This window comes from Prinia subflava, chromosome 8, assembly GCF_021018805.1.
Source record: "Prinia subflava isolate CZ2003 ecotype Zambia chromosome 8, Cam_Psub_1.2, whole genome shotgun sequence".
NCBI lineage: Eukaryota > Metazoa > Chordata > Aves > Passeriformes > Cisticolidae > Prinia > Prinia subflava.
Window position 1 is genome coordinate 8,699,242 of NC_086254.1, and position 19,858 is coordinate 8,719,099.

General features: G+C 44.0%; 1 protein-coding gene across 5 annotated transcripts in view; it reads left to right on the forward strand.

The window, feature by feature from the left end:
* VMP1 (vacuole membrane protein 1) overlaps positions 1–19,068 on the forward strand; it is a 60,252-nt gene extending 41,184 nt beyond the window's left edge. For 4 of the 5 annotated variants that reach the window (XM_063402826.1, XM_063402827.1, XM_063402828.1 and 1 more), the window contains 5 exons: positions 2,049–2,129; positions 4,921–5,037; positions 7,162–7,223; positions 16,976–17,078; positions 18,275–19,068. In XM_063402826.1, the coding sequence (XP_063258896.1) occupies positions 2,049–2,129; positions 4,921–5,037; positions 7,162–7,223; positions 16,976–17,078; positions 18,275–18,418 (507 nt within the window). In that variant the 3' untranslated portion in view covers positions 18,419–19,068. Of the gene's footprint in view, positions 1–2,048; positions 2,130–4,920; positions 5,038–7,161; positions 7,224–7,323; positions 7,493–16,975; positions 17,079–18,274 lie in introns of those variants that run through there. The other variant, XM_063402830.1, reaches the window with a different exon arrangement.
* Positions 19,069–19,858: the final 790 nt, after the last annotated feature.

The window sequence follows — 19,858 nt, forward strand, 5'->3', positions numbered from 1 at the left end:
AAATTAATTTGTAAAGAAATCTTAAGGACTGATTTTCACTTGTTAAATTAAATTTTCACTTACTAAAATAAATTTTCATTTATTCTCCCATTATCTTTTACTCTGTTTGGCTGGGGAGTTGGGAGAGCTGTTGATTTTTGGGGAAATCCTTTTTTTGGGTATTTAATTCCCTCCACCCCACCCCAAATGCTGAAGGTCCCCCTGGAGCTGGGATCCCCTTTTTGGGTTCTTTTTCCTCGGAAATAACCACGAGGGAATTGGGCTTGGAGCAGGAACTGCTCTGGATGTCGCAAGATTTTTGGGCTTGGTCGTCAGTAAATTGTCATGTTTTGTTTATAACAATTTGTGTCACAATTCGCTCTTTTAATGAAAAAAAAATTAAAAATTAGTTTTATTTTCCAGATAGTTTCCTATCAGAATAAGCTCAAGGGTTTGGTGTCAGCCTCGCTGGGAGCAGGTTTAATCCCTCGTGTTCAGTGGGAAAATATCAGGGAAAATTTTCATTAAAAGAGTGAATGTTTGATCTCTTCTATTTTATAATCATGAGCCCAAGGTGGAACTCCTGGTCAAATGTGGAAATTCACCTTTATAGGATATTCTAGAAGTTTTCATATTCCCCTGTGGTTAAAAATGTCCCACTGGAAGATTTAGGAAATCTCATTTCTTTGGCATTTTTCTTTCAGTTTTAATTTGAGTTATTTTCCCAGGCATTAAATAAATAAATAGAATTATTCTGACTTGAGTAATAATTGTTTTTTGGATTTTTTTTTATTACTTTTAAATTGAAACTTTAACTGTTTAAAAGCACAGTAATGGAGAAAAGTTAGTACTTGAAAAAGGGGTGTAAAAAGAAGCAAATGGTCTCATCACAGATCAGTTATTTTTTAATCTGCCACAGAAAATTTTGTCAATTCTACAGCTCCAAATGTAAATAATCTGCAAGAACATCATAAAATATTTGTAGTTTTCCTTCTTTGGTGTGCAGTATTTAGGGTTTCAACAGAATTGTAACAAAGTTAAAATTGCATAAATGTAATTTTTCTGGATTACCCTGCAGTTACTTTAATCAATAATTAATGATATTCTAAATTCTACAATTCAATAGTAAAGGGTGGAATTTAGAATATCATTAATTACTGATTAAAGTCATTTCCTTGTGTAATTTATTGCATTGCTTCTGGAAAATCAGAATTTTATTGCTTATTTGTAGGTTTTCAAAAAGGGATGGGTAATTATTTTTGAATATTTGCTATTCCCAAGGATTCCCTGCTTTCTGGAACTGGTGTGACCAAGCCTGAGTAGGGAGCACTGACCTTGCTTTTATTTTTCTGGACAGTTTTCCTTCAAAAGAATTTTATCTCCTGTAAATTCCCTTCTCACATTCAAAGCAAACTTATGTGAGAATCTTTATTTTTGGTTTTTAAGGGCTTTCCTGGGTGTTTGGCAGATTTTGAGGCTCAGGAGTAAGGAGTGATCACAAATTAAAGGGAGGCAGCTTTGTACAGAACAGCTCCAGCCACACCTTCCCTGCTTTTAGAGTAATTTAGGCTGAATTTTCTGGATTTTAATGAATTTTACAAGTCTGTCATAGGCAGTGCCTGGAATTGACTGTTTTGATTGAGATCCTGGGTTTGGGAGAGCAGATCTAAGGATAAAATGGGATTATTGTGCTCCTTCTATTCTCAGAAAGTTCCTTTTTACCCCTGGAAATGGCATTGCAGGAATGAATTCCCTCTGCCTGTTTAAGGAATAAGGTATAGGCAGCACTGGAATTCCACAAATACGGGGAAATAAAGATGGAAAATGTGTTTCCACAGCAGTGGGAGCTTAGTGCCACTGCAGGGTTTGGAAAAACAAAACCCAGTGCGTGTGGGGGCTCAGATTTCCACCCCAGCACCACGATTGTCCCTCCAAACCCAGAGTTCCACACTGCCCTTTCTGGTTTAAAATTCCTCCCAGTTCCTAGCTAGGAAATCCTGGAAATCACACACGTTCTGAGCTCTGTTCTGTTCTTTTCCTCATGAATAATTTTGTTTTCCTGTTTGCAGGACTTTGCTTCCCGGGCCAAGCTGGCTGTGCAGAACCTGGTGCAGAGGGTTGGGTTCTTTGGGATCCTGGCCTGTGCCTCGGTGAGTTTTTCCCTGGAGCAGGGGGGTTTGTGGGCACAAACTTCATTTTTATTTACAGTTTATTTACATTTTATATTTTATTTATTTATTTTATTTCTGTGGTGCTCAGGGAAACCAAATCTGCTGGAATTGTGTCACGATTTCTTTAGGTGTTGATGTATTTTATTTGGCATTCTGGACATCCTCAGATCCAGAGGTGTGCCTGGACTGGAGAGTGGAAAATCACCTGCAGGAATCCTGGTTAGGGCGTCCATCCATTCCAATCCTCCCAAATCTGCTCTTTGGGCATTAGCAACCAGAGAGGGCAGAAAAAGGAAGCAAATTTCACTTGTGGCTGTGGAGCTACAAACTGCTCATGGATTTTTTAATCAAGAGGTGAAAGGAGCATCGCCAGTGATGCTATTTTAATTTTTGAGTAGGATAATGCTCTTCTTTCAGAATAAAAAAATGAAATTGGAGCTTTAAATCTCTCTCTGGAACTGGTAGGAATGGTGTGCCTTGTTCTTCATCCCACACACAAAACTGGGATGTGATTGCAGGGAGGGGGGGAGTGTGGGACCCTCCCCAATCCCATTTTTCTGGAATAACCACAGCCTTACCCAGCTGCTGAGCCTTTCACTCCACACTTGCCCAGCATCTCTTGGTTCCCTAAACTGTAAGGAAGACACAGACAACTGCTTACTCAAATGTGGGTAACCTGTGTTAGAATTCATCTGATCAGAGTTGCTGACATAAAGCTCTGCTCACTAATCCTTTGAAATGTTTGGAGTGAAGTTGCAGCCTGAAAGCTGCTCCTTAAATCCTCCCAGGCAGGGACCTGCTCTGACCCAGGCCTGGGACACGTCCCTGCCCCAGCTCTTCCCTGTCCCTGTCACCACCACAGCTTGGAGGTGGCAGGGGTGAGTGGCTGGGCAAGGTGGAGGAATGGAGAGCAGGAGGAAGGAGTTGGTAAACACCAGAGGTGGCTGTAAACACCCCCGAGTTCCTGCTTAGTAATATTTAAACATTTGCTTAACTTCTCCCCCACTTCTGCTGCTTTGCTGGGGCCCTGAGCTGCAGCTGGGCTGGGGGAGGGCTGGGGATGCACCAGGGCACCCCTGGGGTTGTGAATGTGCTCACACAAGAGCTGCAGCAGGAAGGGAGAGCTGGAAGGTCCCAGAGGTGTTGGAAAAGCAGGAATGCAGAGCTGTCCCTTTGTGTGACACCCCTGGGTGAGGAAGGGGAAGGGAGGCTGCCCCCACCAGCCCAGGGCTTTGACTCAGGGCTTCCCTCTGCTTCTCTGTGCTCTACCAGGAGTCTCCTCTGCTTGCCTCCCTTGTAACTGGGACCTTCCTTCTGGGTTTTAGGCAGAGTTTTGTTTGATGTGTTTTTTACTTGCTGGTGAAGTGGTAATGTCTGTCCCAGCTGTGGGTCCTTGTCTCTCAAGGGGTGGCTTCTAAATGCTGCATAAAAACACCATCAAATGGCAATTAAAATTCTGCAAGTTTATCCAGTGAAGTCAACTGCCTGTCATGTTGTTTAGTGGCAATAAGGAAGTCAGGATTGTCTGGAGTTTATTTCTATATAAAGGCAGCTCTGGGGAAAGAACAAAGCAAGAATCAGCCCTGAAGTTCCTCACTGTGACTTGTGAGAATTTGCCCTCTCGTCTTTGTGGGCTGTTTTTGGGCAACTTTCAGGAACAAGCCCAGAGAAAACCTTGCTGCCTGCTCAGACACCCCCATGGGGACGTGCTGAGTGACTCCTGCCCATGCTCAGAGCACCCACAGCACCCCTGCCCCAAACTCGCTGCAGGGATAAAACATTCTGTGAACCAACAACAAAAAAAAACCCCAGAGCAACCAGGCAAGAACAGCCTGGAGAGCTGGGGCAGGCCTGGCTCCCAGGAGCAGAATGCTGAGGAGTCAATCATTGACCAGCTCCTGTGCCCAGGCACCGTTCCGGGCCGTGCTCAGAGCCTGCTTCACATTTCTGCCTCTGCAGGTGCTGCTGTGGCCGCTCATAAATCTGAATTTATCAGCCCAGTCCAACCCTTTCTCACAGATTGCAGCCATGGTGGCAGTGTCCTTTATTTTTTCTTTATTCCTTCCCACTCTTCATTTGTTTCTTTAAGTCACAAAGCACCAGCAGTGCTGCAGTTTGTCACCTCAGTGCCACACTGCCCCTGCTCACACACTGCCCCCATGCTCCAGGCTGAGAGGGAAAGGTTGGAATTCAGACACTTTCTTGGTTTCGTTTCAAAAATATTTTACAGATAGTATCACAATACCGAAAGTCAGGCCAGCAGTTTAATAATAATAAAAAATTCTTTTAATTTTAAATGAAATGCATATGCTTAATAAAATCTAATCAGTGCTTTTAAACTGGATACATATGACTATAAATGCCAGTTTTTAATGTAGGTTCTCAGCTGGAAATCACTGGGGATCAGTCGGAACTCTGACTTCCAAGAGTGATGTACTTGTCAGAGAGAGAATTTGATAAATCACTCAAAATGGCTTTGCTGTGGTTTCTGTGCATTTCACATGGAAAACTTTTCATTAGCTTTTTTCAGGATCCAGGGGTAAGGAGGGACCATGAGAATGGAATTGTCTGGGACATTGTCTAGCTGAATCCCAGAGACTTAAGTTATGTGGTGCAACATGAACATTTTTGTAATTATTAAGACACGAGAGTTCTGGATCAAGTTGGAGAAGGGGAAACTGTTCACTTTCCTAAATTTCAGAGTCTGTCATGTTCCTGTCCATCCAATGTGAGCTGCAATTAATGAACCTCTTTCCCTTTCACCCCACAGATCCCAAACCCCCTGTTTGACCTGGCTGGGATAACTTGTGGCCACTTTCTGGTTCCCTTCTGGACCTTCTTCGGTGCAACCCTGATTGGAAAAGCCGTGATTAAAATGCACATCCAGGCAAGTGCTGCCCCTCCCTCGGGGCTGGAGGGGCTGAAACCTTTGATTCCTTCCCTGCCTGTTCCACTGTGTTCCTTGGGAGCGAATCCTGGGCTCTCCTTGCTGACCTGAAGTAATGGAAATTAATTTGGTGCGAGGGATTTACAATAAAGGAGCTGCTGGGCTCCTCCAGACTGAGGCAAGTGAGTAATTTATAGCTGCTGACCCGCTCAGGAAATTGGTGGTTAGCCAAGGCATTTACCTATGGCCTTTACCAGACTGCCAGGGCTCCACTCAACTCGCTTTTTTGGTAACAAACCCTCGTTTGCACTTTGAAATGCCCTTTTTAGCTCGGTGAGAAACCCCAGTGAGCCCTGCGGGGCTGGGCCAGCCCGGTTTGGGCGGATTTGCCGCAGTTTTGGGGCTGGGGCAGCGAATTTTTGGTGTCCCAGGTGCCTGGAGAGGACCTGCCTCTGGTTTTTCCTGCTCGCTCAGGGCCGTGCCAGATGTGCTGAGTTTGACAATCCAGTTGTTTTCACAAAATGTTGAATTCTGCTCGTAAATGCGTCACCCTGGTCCGAGGAGAGATGGAGTTTGGGTTCCCTGGAGGGTTCTCTGGTGTGGTCAGGGCTGCAGCATGAACTACGTCGCTCTGTTTGGGATGTTTTCAGCTGAGTTTGGGTTTTTGCAGTGCCTGTTGTTTGGAAATCTCTGCTGTGACTCCCATCAAAATAGCAGAAGCTTTTAGTACAAAATAATTCGTGTTACAGCCTCATCAAGCTGCTTTAAAGTCTTTATTTTGTCCTAAACACCAGGTTTTTTTCTTCCCATCGTGTTTTAAATGGTGCTTAAACAGAAAACAATAAATAGATTTGGAAATTCTGCCATTTCTTGGGATAGAACATTTTTTTCTCCACACTTATTTTTGTATTATCTTAATTTTCTTGTGCTTTTAAATCCGTGTGTTGCTAAAATGTGTTCTGGCAACACAGAAAAGGGAAATAATATTAGATCAATATTCCTTTTATTATTTTAATTGCCTTGTTCAGCTACCACAGTGTTTGCTGTGTAATTTATAGTGCTCCACACTCGGATCCCATGTAAGTGAAAAAACATTTCCCAGTGCCTTGTACAGTTGGTAAATCATCTGATTTTGTAATAGGCTCAGCTTTTAGAATTCTCCTTTTCAAGCACACCCTTGTGCAATAGCATTGATTTTTTGGAGTGATCTGGCTGGACTTGGAATTTAGGAAATGTGAGAGTCATGGAAAAGGCTTTTAATGCAATGCTCAGACAGGAAGTGAGTGGCTGGTGCAGTGGCCATCCCAGCACTCCTTTTATATTAGCTCCTGACTGAAATTATGTCCATTTAATTTCATTTTTTCATTCTGATTTGCATAAGAACAACAACTAGTGTTAATGGTTTCGTGGTTAGTTGGAAATCAAGAGTTACTCTGTTTTGTAAAATTATATCAGATAAATCATGGACTTTTTTCCTGTGAGGCTGAAATTGTATTTGGAGTTTGTCTTTTAATATATTTAATATCTGTTAATGTGATTAAATATTATATTTGGAATTACAGCTTCATGGGTACGGGTTTGATTTTTATTTAGGGGTAAAACTTACCAGGTTAGATTTTCATATTTAATATTACTCTGATAAGTTGTTTTTATGAAGAGCCTCTGGATGCATTTTGGATTAGGGACTGTGATTATTGTGTTTTATCACAGCCTCACAGGTGCCCAAAGGCTCTTTCTTTGTCCTTCTCTGAGCATTTTTTTGCTGTTTCTGCCTGAACCAGGGGACTAAAGCACTTTATTTTTCCCCTCTGTGATCTGGAAGGCCACGTTGTGTGAGGGGCTGTTTTTCCATTCAGACATTGTTGACGGAGCAAAGTGACCTTGAGCTTCTGGGAATGGGAGTTTGGGGAGGATGGAATGGGCAGCACCGGGCTGCAAAAACACAAACTCTGAGAAAACAGGCAGAAAACGAAGAGCTTTTTTTTCCTCCTGCCTCTTTTCTGAGGAAAAGGTTGAAAAACAAAGAGGAGAGGAGGGAAAGCCGGGTAGGAGCTGCTTGGGAAGGAGCACCAAGGGTCCCCTTTGTGCTCCAGGCTCTCTGTGACTGCTCTTTCCTCCCCACAGAAACTCTTCGTTATCATCACCTTCAGCAAACACATCGTGGAGCAGATGGTGGCCCTCATCGGGTGAGTAATTCCCCAGCTCGCTAATTAATACCTGCACCCATTAAGTGGAAAAATACTGGAGGAGGCAGCTCAGATGTGCTGAGGTTGTGCTTTGTTCCAGGCTCTGCCCCACGCAGGGTTTAGGTCTCATTTTTGCAGCTCCTTCCCCCGGTCCTTGCAGGATTTTGCTGAAACTTCACCCCAGAGCAGATTCAGCTCTTCCACTCACAGATCCCTGCATTTATAGCTGCAGAGGGGATGTTTGCCCTGGATTTTCTGCACTGGGGTAGTGGGATCCTGTGGCAAAAAAATGAGAATGTTTATAGAAAATTATATTTATAGAAAAAAAATCATAGAATTCTGTGATCCCATATTAAAAACCTGCTATTTTATGCAGTATTCCAGCTTGACAATAAACATCCTCCTTAACTGGAAGTACCTTATTCATTTACAACATCACATCACTCATAAAACATCAGAAAGAGAAATTTGGTGTGTGGAGCTTGATCCCCATTCTGTTCAATTTGGTAGGAATGGATAAAGTGTCCTGATTTTGAGAAGGTTTGCTTTGGGTTTGTTAAACTAAAATTAATCCAACCTAAGATAAATCCATAAAATAAATTTTAAGGTGTTCCTGCTTTTCCAAGGTTTCTTCTCTGGGGTAAATGGATATTTGGCTGCCCAAAGTGTAATTTTCACATAAAAGCCGCACTCCTCAAGAAAAGTTTCAGGGGAGGAATGTCTGGAAATAATTCCTTTTGAAACAGAACTCCTAGCAGTGATGCTGTGCAAAGAAAAGGAGTCAGAAGAACCTTGCAGGGCATTTCACAGATGAAACAAATCCTGGTTTTATTATTCCTCATCTTCTGCTCGAGCATCTGCTCTGTACCAAAACTCAAAATCAATTTGTTGCTCTGAACATTATTTTAAAGAAGGGAGGGAGAGAGAGAAATGTGGTTTCTTTTAAGCATCCTGAATTTTTCTCAGCATCAGTCACTCCAGACAGTTTGATCTGCCCCAAGCTCAGGTACATTTCCAAGGATTTACTCTCCTGTGGATGCTTTGAGCCAAACCCGGTAGATTTTTCCTACTTCATCTGTCTTGGAGATAATTTTGCATTGAATTACTTCGAATGCATTCACAGGAGCTCTGCTGGATTCGGGTTTTATTGGAGGGTTGATGTCAGAGTTAAAAAATGTTCCTGGGAGACAGTGAGATTTTTGGAATGTCCCGGTATCCTTGACTTTTCTCAAGCTGTCTCCAGCATTACCTCATCAATTTCTGTTAGAGGGGAGCCTCAAACATGTTAAACAATACCTTGTTCTAAAAGTCCTATTATTGAATTAAAACAGAGCTCTGTTTAATGGTCAGTAACTTTATTTTAATCAAATTCTATCCACCACAATGACTTTTAGACTTTCTTTGTCTGGGCTGTTGCTCTTAAACAATAGGAAATATCTGAGCACAATAGCTGAAAATAATGAATATACTGATAAATGGAACCTAGACAGGAGATTCAGTTGTGAGATAAAGTCTGAGAATATCTGATTTTATAAGCCAGGGAGATTTTCTTGACAATTTTGTGATTTTTAGTCAAAAAGCAAAACTGGTTCATGTGCAGACCTTGTTCTGGGTCCCTCACTGAGCCTGCTGCCTTAATATCATTTAATTTGATTTTACAGTTTTGTCTAGGTCTCCATTACAAACAGATCATAAAATACTTTCTCTATTCATTAAATAAAAAAAGGAAATGGAAAAGAAAACATGGCAGGAAATAAGGAAGCTGTTTGCAGAAAACTTTAAATTTTTGTAGAATTTTTTGGTGGGAGCTGGAGAACAAAAACAGGATAGAGGGTGAGTGGTGGCAACAAACCTTGTTGGGAATGAGGGAGAGAAGTGGGTTTGAGAAGTGGGGTTGGTGTGAGGTGGAAATCCAAGCTGAGGTGCTGGAACTCACTGGGCTGGGAATTACCAAGCTGTTCCTGCTCTGAGCTGATGGAAAGAAATGGTTAGAAAGAAAAAAAATGGTGGGAAATGGTTAGAAAGAAGAAAAAAATCTACATTTTTTAAAGGAGAAATCCCACCCTGCACAGATTCCCTGTGGCTGTGGTTAGTGATGAACTGGGCTGGAGTGTCTGGGATTGTTCCTGCAGGAGGTGCTCAGGTCCAGGGTGGATCCTACAGCAAAAGCAGGGAATTCCTGCCTGTAAATCCCAATCCAGAATAGTTTGGGTTGGGAGGGGTCCTGAAGCTCACCCAGTCCCACCCACACCCTCCACTGCCCCAGGCTGCTCCAGCCTGGCCTGGGACACTGCAGGGGTGAGGCAGCCACAGCCTCCCTGATGCCTTGCTGCTTCTAAAAAACTCATCTATTGAGTTAATTATTAATTAATTCAGTTATTATCCAGTTAATTCAGGGAATAAACTGATGTGGAGTTAAAGCAGAAGCCAGTGAGGTTTTGCTGCTTGGATTTTTAAGTCCCTTCTCGTGGGTGTTACCTCTGAGAATCCAACAAACTCTGCAAAATCCACCCAAAAATATCAGTGAAGTGTCCTCAACCCCGTGGTTTTTGTGGGGCAGCTTTGCACCCTTCCCAGCTCTGCAGGGCTGTGATTGCACAGCTGAAAGAAAAGCAGGTTTTTGGTCACAGCTACTGGAAGTGTTGCCTGGACAAACCAGTTTGCTGCTATTTCTTGTGCCATAATTCTTTGCTTACAACTTAATCTCAGTTGATGCTGGTAAAGGGAGCGTGGTGTTCCTTTCACCAAAAAAGCACAAATGAGATCATGGTGACTGAGGTAACTGGAAAGTTTGCTTAAAGATTGTTGGGGTGTTTTTTTAGTCAAAAATAATTTACAGTACAGGTTGAGGTTATTTCTTTAGAACACAAGGCAAGGAGTGATAAAGGGACAACGAGAAATCTTGTCCTGGGGTGGGAAGAGAGAGGCTTCACAACCTCCTGGGAGGAATTTTGGAAGGTTAAATCAATCCCCTTGCCACTGATGGTTCAAAACTCAGCAAAACTCAGCAACTTTCCTGCCACAGGTACATCAGAAACCCGGGGGATGTGTCCTGAGCAGCTCCACACAAAAATGGCTTTAGTGCCCTGAAAGGGACACAGATGGGGCTGAAATTCGAGGAGCTTTGGTGTTGAAAGCCTTCCAGTGGATCACAACAGAATTAGAAGAGTTTATTTGCAAAAGGCTTGAAGGATTTAACTCTGAATAAGCAAGGGCTTTTTCCCTAAATTGAGTTTAAAAAAAAAAGAACCTTTAAAAAGCAAGCAGAAGTTTCGTTCCAAAGAGCAGCAGTGAGCAGAGCTAAGGACGGGCAGGTCAGAGATGTTGCAATTGCTAATTTTGAAAGCGTTGATTTAACATAACAGAATGTCCCAAGGAAGAAAGCCCTGGAGCCTCCTGGGCTGCCGGGGCACTGGAGTGTGGCTCAGGTGGAAACCACGTCAGATTATTTGAGCTTTGTAACCTGCACCAAGATCTTTCCTTTCCTCATCTCATAAAGCAAATGAAGCTGCCAAGGAGCCTTTTAACCCCAAAACCTTCCTGTCGATCCTGACCATAAACCAGATTTGTTTTCTGCAGCTTCAGAGCTCTGGGCTCAGAAAACAGCTCAACTCCAGAGCTGGGCTGAGGCTGGTGGTGGGAGCTGGGGGCTCCTCAGGGGCTGGGGAGCCCAGGTTTGGCTGGAAAGGGAGCTGGGTCCAGCCTTGGGAGCCCTGGGATTCAGGTTTGGGGATGTCTCAGCTCCCAGGATTCAGGTTTTGGGCAGACCCAGGTTTCCATAAACCTAATCCAGGTTTTGGGCAGCCCCAGCTCCCAGAATTCAGATTTTGAGCAGTCCCAGCTCCCAGGATTCAGGTTTTGAGTAGCCCCAGGTTTCCCTAAGCCTAACCCAGATTTAGGGCTGCCTGAGGTTTCCCTAAGCCTAACCCAAGTTTAGGGCAGCCCCAGGTTTCCCTAAGCCTAACCCAGGTTTTGGGCAGCCCCAGATTTCCCTAAGCCTGACCCAGGTTTTAGGGCAGCCCCAGGTTTCCCTAAGCCTGACCCAGGTTTAGGGCAGCCCCAGGTTTCCCTAAGCCTAACCCAAGTTTAGGGCAGCCCCAGATTTCCCTAAGCCTGACCCAGGTTTAGGGCAGCCCCAGGTTTCCCTAAGCCTAACCCAGGTTTTAGGGCAGCCCCAGGTTTCCCTAAGCCTAACCCAGGTTTAGGGCAGCCCCAGGTTTCCCTAAGCCTAACCCAGGTTTTGGGCAGCCCCAGGTTTCCCTAAGCCTGACCCAGGTTTTAGGGCAGCCCCAGGTTTCCCTAAGCCTGACCCAGGTTTTAGGGCAGCCCCAGCTCCCAGGGCTGAGTCAGGCTCAGGCTGAGCCCCTCTGAGTCACTGCAGGGTCCTGCTGGTGGTGGAGCCTCGGGGAAATGGATGGTTTAAATACTGTGAGAATCTTTATCAGCACAGGAAATGACAGCTCATTAAAATACTAACCTTGAGCCAGTTTAGATCACTGTCTGGAAAAAAATTAACCATTGAAGGCTCAGAGGGCTCACAGGAAGAAAGGTGCCCTGTTGAGACAAGGGACACGTTATGCAAATTAACCAGCTTTGCTAATTGGCCAGTGGCATAAAAATATTTCCACTGGAATCTATTTTTCGATGGTTTTAAAAATACCTGACTTCCAAAGAGGTTGACACCACTGTGCTGGAGTGAAACTTGTGAGGGAGAGGGTAGCTAAAATACCCTAAATACTAAAATACCCTAAATACAAAAATACCCTAAATACTAAAATACCCTAAATACTAAAATACCCAAACTCGGTGCCTGTTCCTAAATGTTTTATTGTTTTGGAGCTGCAGGGTGGATTTTTCTTGTGCTCTCACAGGGGAATGGAGAAATGGGAATCTCCTACAATTGGTGTTGGTGGGATTGTTTAATGATGTTTTCCATACATTGGGAAGGTGAAAGCCTTTGCCTTCCCCTCTGGCCTGGCTGTCAGTAGTGCCATTGAAATAAATGATTAGAAAAGAGCTGAAGGGCAGGGAGGAGCCCATCCCAGCACATTCCCTTTCTTTGTGGGATCCTCCAGTGCCCTTCCTCCCTTTTCTGCAGCAGGAGATAATCCCTGGCCTTGGGCAGTGCCAGCCCCCGGGGATTTGCTGCTCCTTGTCAAAGCTCTTCCCTCTTGTCTCCCTTTGGAATTGTGCTGCCCTTTCCCAAAGGATGATTTTCTCTGCCTGTTTCAGCCCCAAAAAGCCAAATCTGGTGTTTGCCCCGAGTGTGTGGATCTGAGGGAAAGGGATTTTCCAGGCTGAGGGCTGTGGATGTTGGAGGGATTATCCATAATTTGTGGGGATAATATTGTGACTCAATATTGCATCACCTTCCCCAGGTGTGTCCAGCCTTGTTCGCACCTTTTGTTCCCCCACGGGGCTCTGGTTTCCCTCCAGGTCAGGATTTCTGTGATAAAATCAAATGAAATTAAATAAACTCCTGTGTTTGTGCCCCCCCAGTGCTCCCAGTTTCCTGAGCATCCCACTGGGGATGGATCCCAGTTGTTCACAGGCTCAGACTCGGGGCTGGCTGCACTGAGGGGCTCATTCACATTTTTAATTCCATCAGGATCGGTTTAAGAACAGCTCAGGGTTATTAAACAACTAATTCAGCATCACTTGGTGTTCGAGGCCTCTGATAAATAGGAAACTTCCATAAACTTTCAAATTTTCATTCATGAAAAATCCCATAGTTTTGTTCCCAAAATTCGAGTCTACAGTGGCAGCTTCTTTTTTTTGGAAAGCACTTGTGAATTCTAACATTTCTCTCTGGACAAGAGAACAAATATCCACATGTGCTGTGATAAAAAGGGAATTTTATATCCTAACTTATGGTATGACAGATTTTTTGTGAGATATTGGTGCAATGACACTGAGGGGCAGCATTTGCTGGAGACCTGCACTTCAGGATTTAGCAGAGTTGGAATTAATTTTAATTCCCTGAGTGTTCCCAACCTCTCAAAGCACAGGCTGAGAGATTTCAGTCAGTCAAGAGCAACCCCTGCTCCTGAAGACTTTGTAAGATGAAATTGTGCCTTTCAGAAGTGCAAATATCATGATTAAATAGTTATAAATATTTTTAATATTAGTAAAAAGGCAGATGGCTGGAATATCAAACAACTTCCTACTTTTTGTAAGCTGGCCCAGGGAAAATGCAATTTTTTCTCCTCTGGGTTTGGTGCTTCATCCTGGTGCCTTTGAGAAGAATCTTTCTGTACTTCCAAAGATTCTGTTAAAAAGATTTAAAGTTTCCCAAAAAATATTTAACAACCAGTGAAAGCCATTTGAGGTGCAACTGTTGACAGTTGTTCTTGGAAAAGCAAATTAATAAATTTAAACTCAGATTTGCTGTAACTGGACTGGAAGTTTTTGGAGTCGGGCTCTGCAGGTTCTTGGTGTAATTTTAAAAATAATCCTGGAGCAACTTTGCTGAATCTCTGTCATGTGGGGCTTCAAACAGATGGGGAGTTTTGTTTTATTTATTGGAAAAAGAGTTTTAGAGTTTGTCTTTCAGATAGAAATTGTAGATCTGATTTTAAAAAAAAAGTGCATCTGTTTAATGACAAACACCAGGTAATTGTTCTGAAAACAGGCACCAAGAGTGTTTTTTCAGTGAATCCAAAATTGTTTAATTGTTTAATCTGTTGTAGTATTAGAATGGAAATCATGGTTTTGACTGAAATGTCATGATTTCAGTGAATTTAGGATTTCCAAGGCTACTGCAATTTTGTGGAGTTTGTTCTCAGTTTCAATTCTCTGTAAAACAATAAAAATTCAGCAGAGAATCAGAATGAACCCAAATGAAAATTTAAGATCCCACAAAATTCATCCCCAGTTTTCCTCCTGGGATCAGCACCGAGGGATCTCTGAGGTTTGCAGGGACAGGGAACTCAACTCTAATTACATTAAATCATTTTAAAGACTTTTTAGATTTAAGATTATGCCTTTGGATATCAGGTGGCACATGACTGGGTGATTAAATGATTTAATTTTGTCCAAAAGGGCATCAGTAACTAATACTGTGCTGTTGAGAAGGGATTTCAAGAATTTCATGAGGATTCCTGATTTTTCAGAGGTTTTCCTCTGCTTTTTTTACACTTTATTTAAATCTGTGCACATTTTTTCAGAATTAAAGTCTTTATAAATGTAGAAAAAATAGGATCTCAGATCCTTGCATTTAGGATCTTGCAGTTCTCCAAAATCGCTTTGCTAAAATTAATTTTGTGCAATTAACTTATAGTCGTACCCAGAAAAGGAAATAAAAACTGAATTATTTAATGAGATAAATTTTGAAATATTGTTTTGGTGCACCAGGAGCTCCTCAAGCCTTCAAATTTGGGTTTCATGTCTTTGTTCTGTGTTTAATTCAATTTGGGGACCGAGTTCAGCTCTCGGTGAGGAACGGAGTCATTCGAACACCACCCTGTTAATCATTGATCCCTCATCATTTAAATATTCCTCATTTCATAACCATGCAGAAGTTCCAAAGTAAACCATTACCTTGCAGTCGCTCTTCAGGCCTCCCAAGAATTGTTTGAGAAAGAAAAGAAACCTCCAAATGTCCCCAGTGCTGGGAGGGTGACGGGGCCCTGGGAGAGCTTTTCCCGGGAATGGGCAGCGCTGAGGCACCTCAGGAGCAGCAGGAGCCCTTTGGGACACTGACACATCTTGTGTAAAATGGAGAAGGGACGTGCTTTGCCCTCCACAGGTTGTTTTTTGGTTTTTTTTTTTATTTTCCCAGAATATTTTACCAGTCCGGGCACAGAATTTCCTCACCCGGCGGTGAATCACGGGGGAAGCGACCTTTTGCTGGGAAATGGGTTCAGCAAACCTCCTTTGCCCCTGGCCATGAAGGAAATAAATAGATTTACTGGAGGAGAATGAGACACTTTGTGCTTTTCAGAAATTCCTAAAATTAGAAGGCTGTTATTTTTTAATTGGGCTTCAGACTGGAGAAGGGAATATGGTGTCGGATCAGGAGGCTGAGGGGAATGATGGCTTTGAGGCCCTGGAGATGGGGAATTTTACAACTCCTCGCTCGTACACCTGGTGTAACTTGGCCTCAAGGGTTGTACTAAACCCTCCCTGCAGTGGCAGCAGGCGTTGTGGATATCATACAGCCAAATATTCAACATGTAGGTGAGTTCTTTAATGTAGAAGATCACAGTGATTTCTTGGAAATTAAACAAAAATCAGAATCTCCCTTTCTTTGCAATTCAAGCAGTCAGTGATGAGAGCTGCCCCGTGGCTGGAGCTGGGATGGATCCAACTCTGGGAATGTTCTCACACAGCCCAGGCTGTGGGGCTGCTGATCATTTAAAATTTATATTAGAATTTGGGGAGTTTTATAATGTAGAAGAACACATTGATTATTTTAAAACGAAACAAAAATCTCTCTTTCTTTGCAATTCAAGTGGTCAGTGATGAGAGCTGCCCCGTGGCTGGAGTTAGGATGGATCCAACTCTGGGAATGTTCTCCTCACACAGCCCAGGCTGTGGGGCTGCTGCTGATCTTTTAGAATTTATATTAGAATTTGGGGAGTTTTATAATGTAGAAGAACACATTGATTATTTTAAAATGAAACAAAAATCTCCCTTCCCTTTGCAATTCAAGTGGTCAGTGATGAGAGCTGCCCTGTGGCTGGAGCTGGGATGGATCCAACTCTGGGGATGTTCTCCCACACAGCCCAGGCTATGGGGCTGCTGCTGATCTTTTAGAATTTATATTAGAATTTGGGGAGTTTTATAATGTAGAAGAACACACTGATTATTTTAAAATGAAACAAAAATCTCTCTTTCTTTGCAATTCAAGCAGTCAGTGATAAGCACTGCCCCGTGGCTGGAGCTGGGATGGATCCAACTCTGGGAACGTTCTCACACAGCCCAGGCCGGGGGGCTGCTGCCCGATTAGAATTAGAATTAGATTTAGAATTCCTATTTGAGTCTGGGAGGTTCTGAAGGGTTGCGGCCGTTCTGACAGGGTTTAAGGTGTGTAGGAGTTCAGCAGACGCTGCCGAGGGCCGGGACGCTGCAGGCCGGGGATGCGCTGAGGGCAGCCGGGCCCGGGCCGGGCCGGGCCGGGGCAGGGGCAGGGGCCGGGGCAGGGGCAGGGCCCGGGGCCGCTCCTTTGTTCCTTTGTTAACCCCGGCTCGGGGGAGGCGCTCCCGGCTCGCTCCCGGTCCTTTTGGGAAGGGATGACGCACGGATTGTCCTAAAAAGGACTTGGCCGGGCGGAGGGGCCGGCTCGGTGCGGGAGAGGGGGCGAGGCCTCCCCGGCAGTTTCTTTTTTAACCGGGGGATGACACAAGGCCCAGTCATTTCCTCATTAATCGGTTCAAACCAGTTCTTACAGGAACTGCCGCTGATAAATGTGGGACTTCTCCGAAGTCATTCATTGGGTTCTCGGCGCTGCTGCCTCCCAGGAAACGCTCCCGGCTCCCTCCTCTATTCCAGCGCTGCCTTGCTCAGAAATATTTTTCTTTTGAAGCGCTTTTTGAGGATCTGGGGAAATGCATCCCTCCCGAAGTATCAGATCGAAAGATGAAATGTGGTTTATTTCTGTTTTCTCGAGTAGCTTCGAGTTCCCTGCTGAGCTGAGGCTCAGCTTGAACTTTGTTCTGGTTAGGTAAAGTGGTAAGTTTAAAAAAAAAATGTTTTTTGTTTTTTTTTTCTCCCCTATTTTGTCTTGTTCTCTGGGATGAACTTTCCATCAGTGCTATTCCGAGTATAGGTCCTTCTCTTCAGAAGCCATTTCAAGAATATTTGGAAGCTCAGAGGATAAAACTTCACCACAAATCCGACAGTGCTGTGCCACAGGTAAGTCCCTCTCTGCCTCCCTCCCTCCCCGGCTCACTCTTCTGTTCCCTGCCTGTCTTAGACTTGTATTTTTACAAATATAACTCCCCGTTCTGTTTCTCTGCACTGACCCAGGAAAAAGATAAAAATCTCATTTTAAAAGCAGCCTGGGAATTAAAAATATTAATTGTGTGCTGCTGGATTTAAATCTTCTAGAGAATAAACGAGAGTGTAAATCAAAACAGGTGGCTTGTCTTGCCTCTGCATTAGCTGCCTCTTTGGAAAGTTAAATGTAAGGAGGAAAAAATTGCCTTTCCATGTGAAATAGTAACAAACTGGGCAGCACCGATGCTTTAGAAGCCAGTGGGATCTGTGGCTCTGTGGACAGTAAGAGAAATTAAATCCTAAGCCTTTAAACTTTGAAAGGAAAAGAAATTGCAGTGTTTGGAGCAGGTATGAGGGGCAGAAGTGTCCTTTGATACAGAAAAAAGTATTTAAAAATTTCAAAAAGTATTTTTAAAAACTTACCTGAGTTTTCAGTGGGAACAGAGCAGCTTGGACATGAAATTCTTGATGCTGCTGAGGCATTTTGAGATAAAACCCGTGAACGCAACTCGCGTTTCCCGTGCGGTGCTTGCAGCTGTTGGAAAAGTCCCTTTGCCCGTTTCCTACCACAGCAGAGCCGGGGAGGCTCGGGCCGGAGCGGGAAATGTGCGGTGATTTCTGGGCAGGGTTGTGAGCAGAGCGCTGCTGCCCTCCTGTGACAGCATCCACAACTCGAGAGTCCCGTGGAAAACTCTGCGAGGGCCCGGGCACTTCAGGGACACCCAGATCCTCATGGGGAAATCACCCAAAAAAAGGCGATTTAGGGAAAACCCCACATTGTTCACCAATGACCGGGTTGTTTTCTTGGCGAGGAACGTGACAGGGAGTGACAGGCAGGGGCTGCTAATTCTGAACTCCTGAATTGTCAGCGAAGCCCGAACAATCCTGGGAATAATAAATCACTTTGGGAACGATCAGGGATTCGTCCTTGGCAGCCCCTCCTGCATTGTCTGTCAAGGGACTGCAGTGGGCTTTGAGAGGGACCTGCAGGAATCCTCTCAGCTCCCTCTTGGTCCTGGTTTTAATTCGATTATTGCAGAATAAAGACACGGTCAGGCTTTCTCCTTTCACCTAACCTTCATTCTCCTCCTCCTTCTGTTTTGTCTCTTCAGGGGGAAAACTGGCTATCCTGGATATTTGAAAAATTGGTGATTGTCATGGTTTGTTATTTTATCTTATCTATAATCAACTCCATGGCCCAGAGCTATGCCAAGCGACTGCAACAGAAGATGTACTCGGAAGAAAAAACCAAATGAGTTTGGAAAAAATGGGAAAAACCCCTCAGGACGGGTTTTGGCAGACACGAGAAATGACACATCTTTTCATATGTTTAAAAAACAGCATTATTCAAAAGGGGGGAAAAATTTTAACATCAATTTTCAACTCTTAACAAGTATTTTTTGTTTGATTTTGAAAGTAATTTGGATATTGGAGCCACGGTTTCATTGGCAAACTTATAAATGTTACGGTAAGGTGTAAATGCTTCACGAGTCTGGGTTGTGCTTTTCAGGATGGACAGTGGGATGTTAAATGGAGTTTAACACAAATGTTGTCCACACAAATTACTTCCAAAACTGATTTCATACTCTCCATCTCCTGATTTAAGTTCAGACTGACCTGAGGGCGATGTTTTCTTTTGAAGGGTGGCTGGTTTGCTTTTTCCATAAGTTTCAAGACCATGAAAATGTAAATAAGTGAGTCCAGGTCGGGTACAGCTGTTGCATGTCCCTCATGGTGAGGCTGCTTGTCTGAGCTCCCGGTGTCCCTGTCATTGCACGCTGGAACAGCCACCCTTCCCTGATGTTAGCAGAGATGGTTGATGTCAAAACGCTGAAGCCAACATTTTTTATTCTGTATATTTAGGATGAAATTAAGATAAAACCTTTATAAAGTCATCTTATGATCATTCCAGAATTTCTTGTGTCAGTCTTTTTAAGCTGCTTCTTTTCCTCTCTACTTTGGATGCTCTGTGCATGTTTGCTCATCCTTCCTGCACTAAGGGTGCTCAAACACTTTCTTCTTTTCTTTTGTTTTGTTCTTTTTTGTTCTTTTTTCTTCAGAACTTCTTGCTTAGCAGAGGGAGGAGGAAGGCCATGCCTTGCTTGAAGCACAGTCACTGCCTGAATAGGTTAAACAGATTGGTTATCCTGAATTCTGCTCGGGGCTTGGCCCCTGAGCCCAGGACTGGGCAGTGGAGGAGAAGAGAGGGGGAAGAGTTCAGATTCCAGCTGAAAGCAGATTTTGTGTCTGCCCAGTAATGGTGCAGAGAACTTCAGAGAACCTTTAACCTCGTGCTTTTAAAGTCAGATTTATTATGATCAGCATGTGCCAGTTCAGATGTACAGCCCAGAACTGATATTAAAATGTCTCTTTTCCCTCTTAAATGCATCAATCCCCACTGCTGCCCTACCTGCAGTGCCCTAATCACTTGTGAACGATCGGTTTTTATTTTTATCCCAGGGAGGCAAGCACCAAGAATTAATTTGCCGTGTTAATTAGCGCTCTCAGGAGGTGGCTGAGCTCATGCTGAGCTGAGCTCAGGCTGCCCGTGCGGGGTTAGGCGGGGCCGGGTGTGCCGGGCCGGGTGTGCCGGGCCGGGTGTGCCGGGCCGGGTGTGCCGGGCCGGGTGTGCCGTGCCGGAGGTGCCGTGGCTGTACCATCCTGTCGGATAGCTTATCAGACTGATGTTGACTGTT